This window comes from Galeopterus variegatus, unplaced genomic scaffold, assembly GCF_000696425.1.
Source record: "Galeopterus variegatus unplaced genomic scaffold, G_variegatus-3.0.2 Scaffold2131, whole genome shotgun sequence".
NCBI lineage: Eukaryota > Metazoa > Chordata > Mammalia > Dermoptera > Cynocephalidae > Galeopterus > Galeopterus variegatus.
Window position 1 is genome coordinate 298,804 of NW_007728242.1, and position 7,352 is coordinate 306,155.

General features: G+C 37.6%; 1 protein-coding gene across 3 annotated transcripts in view; it reads right to left on the reverse strand.

Annotated features, from left to right (window-relative positions):
• The window catches only part of MRS2 (MRS2 magnesium transporter), a 19,109-nt gene extending 12,015 nt beyond the window's left edge, over positions 1-7,094 (reverse strand). For all 3 annotated transcript variants that reach the window (XM_008580584.1, XM_008580583.1, XM_008580582.1), the window contains exons 1-4: positions 6,836-7,094; positions 4,912-4,985; positions 2,614-2,650; positions 1,823-1,935 (exon numbers count right to left, since the gene is read on the reverse strand). In XM_008580584.1, coding sequence (XP_008578806.1) covers positions 1,823-1,935; positions 2,614-2,650; positions 4,912-4,985; positions 6,836-7,025 — 414 coding nt within the window. In that variant the 5' untranslated portion in view covers positions 7,026-7,094. The remainder of the gene's footprint in view (positions 1-1,822; positions 1,936-2,613; positions 2,651-4,911; positions 4,986-6,835) is intronic.
• Positions 7,095-7,352: the final 258 nt, after the last annotated feature.

The window sequence follows — 7,352 nt, forward strand, 5'->3', positions numbered from 1 at the left end:
GGGTTGCAATCCGTTGCTGGACACGGAAAAAAGACAAAAGACCAAAAAAAAAAAAAAAAAATTCCATGGAAAGACTCATATTATCTTTTAATTGCATTTTTCTGTAAACTTTTCAAAGTACCCTTATGTATAAACACTTGTGTATAATGCAACTTGTAGAGCTGTAGAAAAAAATAATATTCATAAAAGAGGGCCTAATACTTTACTAATTTTGTATCAAGGCTGAACCAAATTAGTGTTCACCTGGTTTTTCAAAAAAAATCACAGCATTTTTTTAAAAGAAGGTAGACCAAAAAGATGTGTAAATCTTGATATCTCTAACTCACTCTCAATACAATTGGAATTAGTAACACAAATTATGTATTTATGAAGATTTCCAGGGTAATCATGAGAAAAATAGCAAAAACGGGAGCAAGATAAGGTCTTCTTAGAAGTCAGGTATTGGAGGGCCGGCCCATGGCTCAATGGGGAGAGTGTGGTGCTGATAACCAAAGCCACGGGTTCGGATCCGTATACAGGGATGGCCGGTTTGCTCACTGGGTGAGCGTGGTGCTGACAACACCAAGTCAAGGGTTAAGATCCCCTTACCGGTCATCTTTTAAAAAAAAAAAAGAAAAGATTTAGTTTAATCATAATTAGTTTAGCTCAAATGAAAAAGTTTCCTTTTTAAAACAGCACCAAAACATACCAAGCTAATTTGAAATTATAAAGACATAACACAGGTTTAGTGCTCTAATTTAGAATAATATGAAATCAGAAATTTTTCTAAAGAGAGAGACTGGCATCTTTTATCTTAAAAGAGTAGATAAAAGTAGCCTGTGACTACTGTTATTAGTGATATTGAAACTAGAGATGATTTTCAATTTTTACATTTTTTCCAACATCTTAATATGAAAATTAGAGATACTGCTTCGAAGGATACTCTTTTGAAGGATGCTAGCTACTTATAACAAGAATGAAGAATGTTTTCTGGAGAAAATCACTTGGGAAAAGATTGCTTCCGTTTTTGATGATTTTGATTTTCTAGATAAATGGACAAACATCTGTCATCAAAGACTTTTTTGAAGAAAGCAAGTCCCTGCCCACTGCAGGGCCATACCACTGAGTCCTGCATCTCAACTATTTCTAAACCCTAAACTTTAACCTACCAAAATAACTGATGCCCACATTAACTCTGAATCACAATGGAAAATCAACATTTGGGGTACTCTGAGTAGATAGGGAAAAATACAACATATTTTAGAAAGCTTTCCAATAAAATAACAATTTAAATTAAAGTTACAAAATTTAATGAATATTGCTGGGCTATTTGGAAAACCAGAATATGTTCTTGGTAGCTCAGGTTATACTATAATTACGCATAACTATGTACAATTGAAAACTTATCTATTATAAATCAAGATTCTTTCTCTTGTAACTTCAGAAACTAAAGATGAAATTCTAGCAGTGAGAATGAAGACCAGTTAGAACTTTTCCAACATAATACAGAGCAGTGTTATGCCTGTTGAGCACATGTATATAATCCATGTAAAATGAGTTCTACTCATAATAACATATTAAATTATAAAATATGGGCTGGCCAGTTAGCTCAGTTGGTTAGAGCAAGGATCTATAACACCAAGGTCAAGGGTTCGGATCCCCACACTGGCCAGCCACAAAAAAAAAAAAAAAAAAAAAAAAAAAAAATTATAAAATAGCCTACATTACAGGTTGGTATTTTTATTCCAAAATTACTTTTAATCTACATACTGATCAGGATAGCTAGGAAGTAACTTTTATAAGACTGCAATGAAGAAACGTAGATGAAAATAAAATCTCTTACCTCCATTCTCATGATAATCCTATTGTTTCTGGTTGTGATGCTCATTACATGCTGAAATCTCAAATCTCTGGCTTGAAGACCTAACTCTTGGTATAACTCAATTTTCTTCCTTTCTATAAAGGAAATAAAAAGAGTGAGCCAAATAATAAGATGAATTTAGATTTTTACATCAATGTACTCCTCCCACCACCAAAATAATTTTCTTGGTTTCACTAACAGAAACAAAAGCTAAAATGAAACTTTTTAATATCCACTTTTTTTAACCTCAAAAACACTCTTGGGCTAAATCTGGTCGAACTAATTTTTCTCTTCTGTTAAGCCTCTTGGGATCAATATAAAAATGATAGCATCGTTAGAACCTATCACATCAATTTCCAGCTCTAGAAATAGGTCATCTTTCTCAAATATAAACTGTACACAACTACATTTTCTATATTTTCTCACTACAACATCATCTGGAGCTGGTCAGTTAGCTTGGTCATTAGAGCACGGTGTTGATAACACCAAGGTCAAGCGTTCGGATCCCCATACTGGCCAGCCATCAAAAAAACCTCAAAAAAACAAACAAAAAAATAGAACAATTACAACTATATACTGTTCATAATTCATGGACAGAAGATTCATTCTTACTGTAGGTCTAAACATCATCTTAAGACAAATGCTGAGGAAAGATCTCCTTGAATACACCTGTATATGTAAAGAATATTCTATTCAAAGGACTACGATTTCTTGATTTCCACCAGGTTTACTTATTCACTGACTAAAAAATGATTTAGAATAAAGATACTCACCGAAAGAAGTAACATTTCCCTCTTTGTCAAATTTTGTCTGCAGAGAATAAAAACAAAATATTATTTCTCTCAAATAAGTATGCTACTTATGGTACTATGAGTAATATCCCTGCATTTATATCTGCACCTTCTCTGAAAGTGGTGGCTCTAGTACCTGGCCAGGTTCTTTGTGGGGGCCCCAGAAGCTGTGCCTCTAAGATGGTTACAAGAGATACTGGCACTATGGGGCATGGGGACTCTCAGCCAAGGAGGTTCTCACAACTACCTTTGAGAATCTCTTGTCCTTGCACCTAAGCTGTCACTTAGGGGGCCAGAGAAGCCCCTGGATGGCTGCAACGACTTCTTCTAAAGAGGAAACACCAGATGCTGCCTTGCTGCGTTCCTGTCCTTTATCCTTCTACGTAGACTGGGACCAACTGTGGCCTGTCTTGTGAATCTAAATATCTACTTGAGGCTAAGAAGACTCTCTGGTGGGCACTACAGAATCAATAAAAACTTACAGGACCTCTTCTGATAGTTTGAAGAGAGGACATAATACAGAAAATGCACCTATTTCTCATAGAGAAATATTTTTCTGTAATGCTTATGCACAGCCAAGTTTGAAGTTGTCAAATATTACTTAATGAATCACAATGTGCTGGGGTGTACTACTTACTATGAAATACACATTTTCAGAAACACACACTGTAAAATACAGCTGTAAATAAAATATAGGTCTTGGGTTATTAGCATGGAAACATATGCATGCTGTGTTAATAGTAACAAAAAATCCACAACATATATATATTTTTCATGAATAAGGATAAGAGTAATATGAATATATAATAAGTACCATAAAATGTCAGTGTTAAAGGAAAATTTACAAAACAGGAAGCTTTATATTTGTATAATAGAGTGTAGCTTTCTTCCTTAAATTTACTTCACAAATACAAATATCCACTGTAGAAACTTTGAAAATTTACAAAAAAAAATGATTTTAATCACCTGAAGTAATAAATTTTAGAGAAAACCATGTTAATATTTCACTAATGTCCTTCCAAACTTTTTCCTATAAAACATATTCATGTTATACACACTGCTTTGCAGTGTCTCCCTCACTTTCAACATAACAACATATGCCGAATACTTTTGCATCTCAGTATTTATCTATATCATTTTTTAATGAAATTTTTTGATTTTTTAAAAAAGATCATACAAACTATGATTTTTAAAAATGTTTACTTTGGTACCAGCTCACTTCCTAAACTTATTATTTCAAATAGCAGCAATTGAATTTCATATCTTGGTAGACAATTATTTCACCTGTAAAGAACTTTCTTTCAATATTTAACATCTGATTGTATATTCTGAACTAAACTGGTCAATTCTTCCAGAACAATAATTAACAGTGATAACTTATACGTGCAACTCTGGGGATTTTCTAGTTCTGTATAGTTTATACACCTAAATAATCATATTAATGGCTAATATATATTGGATGCTTACTATATGTGAGGCACTATTTTAAGGATTTTACATACTGTATATGGGTTAATTTAATCCCTCTATAAGGTAGGTTATCCTCGGTTTACAGATGAAACAACTAAGGCACAAAGATGTTATTATAACTTGTCCAAGTTCACCAACTCCACCTGAGACTGGAATATAGGAAGAGCAAGTACACTTATTCTTTAAATCAAACTTTTTTTTAAATTAAAAGCCTACAAAAATGTTGCAAGAATATTACAACCAATTCTGATATAACTTTCACCTAGAGTCACTTTTTTTTTACGCCATTGACCTTATTTCTCTCTCTCTAAAAATATGTATATGTGTGAGATATGTGTTATTATTTTATTTATTCTTTTTTTTTCTGACCATTTCAGAAAAAGTTGCAGAGATCATGACCCTTCAAAGCATGCATTCTTAAATACTATATTGTTCTACCTTCATGATAGTTTGGGCAATATCTTGCAGAATACAGGTGTAAGACCCTTTACAGCTAATATTCTATAAATACTTATGGGGGAAATCTTGAGTGTTCAAGGAGGAGCCTCTGAACTGTGCTTTGAATCCCAGATGACCTGTTCTAATATTAAAAGAAGGGCTCCACAGTCATTAGCAAAGTTTCAAGAGCATCGTTAATCAAATCTAGCTGGGACTCAGGTCACTGGCTAAGTGCAACACAGACAACGTAACATATAACCACGATTCATTATAAAATGAAAAGTAATATCTTGGCCAAAAGTCCAACTCGGTTAACTTAACACATATGGAAAGTACTTTCTGTAGGTTATCAAAGGTACCATACATACTCACCACAGTAAACACTGGGGCCACACTGGCTAAAGTGGCTTGAGAGACATCAGAAGTTCTAAACCGGTACATTTCACCTGAAGAATGAATTAGAGAATTTCCTGTAATTACACAATTGGTTTTCACATAGAGCTAAGATAGAACTCTGATAGCATGTGGAGGCCTTCAGACTATTTCACTATTTTTGAGCCTTTTTCCTATAGGAAAAAGAAGAAATACTCTAGTTGATTTTAATTTGTAAATGATTATGTTAGGTTTGGCAGGGAATGATCTTTAAAAGTAATGGTTTAGGTGAGCATTAGAATAATTTATGGATTCCAACTACCCTTTTCCTTTTTTAAATATTATTGCTATCTCAGAGTTGGATAAACAAATTTACATAGTGTTCTGAGACTTAAAGAAAATGTCTGGTTATCCTTTTTGTGAAACTTAAAAAGGCGCTTCACACACATTATATTGGTAGATGTATTTTAGAAAACATATGTTCTAAGTACCACTTGATTTTTCAGCATTCCGGTATCAGAATTGACATAAATTATGAATCCTACAGATTTTACTTCTTCCCTACAGATATACTCCATAGTGAATACTACCCCACTGAATTGGAAGGTGGATTTCAGTAAACTGGAACGAAGACAAATCCTTATTTGAAACTTAGTCTATTTGAAACGTGATTAGACTGAATTGAAGTGTGCTCTGAAATGTAATCAAGTAAATATAATGACTGACAAAGGACATTTCAAATACAAAATACTAAAATAAAAGGAACAGCAGAGCTGTAAAAATACTACCAATTATTTTATGCTGCCGAAATAATCATGCTGACTCCAGAGAATGTGTAGATAAATTCTCATTTCTCATCTTATTCTTTCCCACTATATACATGCAATTTGTTAATATCTGAAGTTTGTTGCTTCCCTTTTACAAAATACGAACTATATTATAAAAGTCAGCTAAATAAAGGTAAAAAACAAAATCAGTCACATGCTAGATAAAGGGTAACCAGGATTGCTTCCCCCAGCTTGCTGAAACTACGTTCCCAAGCATTATCATGGGATGTAACCCAATTCGGAAACACGCTCCAGCAAGTACGGGGAAGGAAGTGGTGATATTACTTTGAGAAGCTTTTGAGAGTACGACTGAAAAAATGTATTTGAAGACACTGCTATATTTTTGAGAAAGTCACACATTTTAATACCTTTTGTTTCTGAACAATACTCGCACTCATATTTGTGAAAAAATTGAACTTATCACCATGCTTCAACATTTGGTGGAAAAATAACAGCAACTCAGATTGATTTTTTTCACTCCGACCCCCGGCTGTGTACTTACACAGTATTTGAAAATAAAGTCAGATCGTTCTCAGAGGCAACTCTTACCATCAAGTCTCAAAGTCTTCAACCTCACTTCTAGGTGCGTCCCCACCCTCTACCTGCGCAACTGGATAATTGTATAAATGTGTCCACACGGAAAAGGTAAAAGACAGGGAAGAGAAATTAATACAAAAAATCCTAATCTTGACTTCGGAACCATCATGATAAATACAGATGAAACTCCACTTTTGAGAAAACCTCTAAAGAGCACTTAGGCTCGGTGATTACTGAAGTACTCTGTGAATACAGCCTGTACGCAGTTCCTAGTATCGTTCCAAAATCCGCAGCCAGGGCGGCGGAGGAGCAGAGAGAGGGCCGGGCCGCTCGGTCGCTGGCAGGGTTCAGTGCACGGCCACGTTCCGAGCCGCTGGGACACTCGGCCTGCGGACCTGTCCAACTCGACAAGACACCCGGGCGCCCCAGGACGGCGCGAGAGGCCGAGACCTGCGCAAGACGCAGGGCAAGAATAGCCGGGCCGGGCGGTCGGGGCGGGGACCTAAGGTCACACTGCAAGACAGGCGTCCCAGGTCGAGACGGGAGGGGAGAAGCAGTACCTGCCACGCGGAGCTGGCGGGGCCCGCACAGCGGTGCAGCCCGGCTCCTTCCGAGTAGGTCGAGTGCACGGCCGCAGGCGGCAGCTGGGCGAGCCGCAGGGGTCAGGTCCAAGGTCAGAGCACACAAGGTCCGCCGGGGCAGTCCCATCGCGCGGGGTAAGTGCAGGGTCAGGCTCCGCAGGCATTCCATAGCGCTGGAGCGAGGAGAAGGAAGCAGCCGGCTCCCAGGCCTTCATGCCGGTAGGTGGCTGCTCAGCCGGCAGCACGAGAGCCACGGCCGCTGTGTACCGGGCATGCGCGGGGCGCGCCGTGCCTGCGCGCTACCTCCCACGCATGCTCGGAAGGTGCCTTTGGGCCCGCCTCTGTGTCCCGTGGCCAATAGGGCTAAGTCCTTTACGTGTATCTGTACCTGTACCTGTACCTGGAAGGAGAGTGGGGGTGGGGGATGTTTACCTGCGCGAAGCGAGCTGTCCAACCTAGGTTCTTCGGCCCTGGGAGTGTCAGGCCGGCTTGTAAA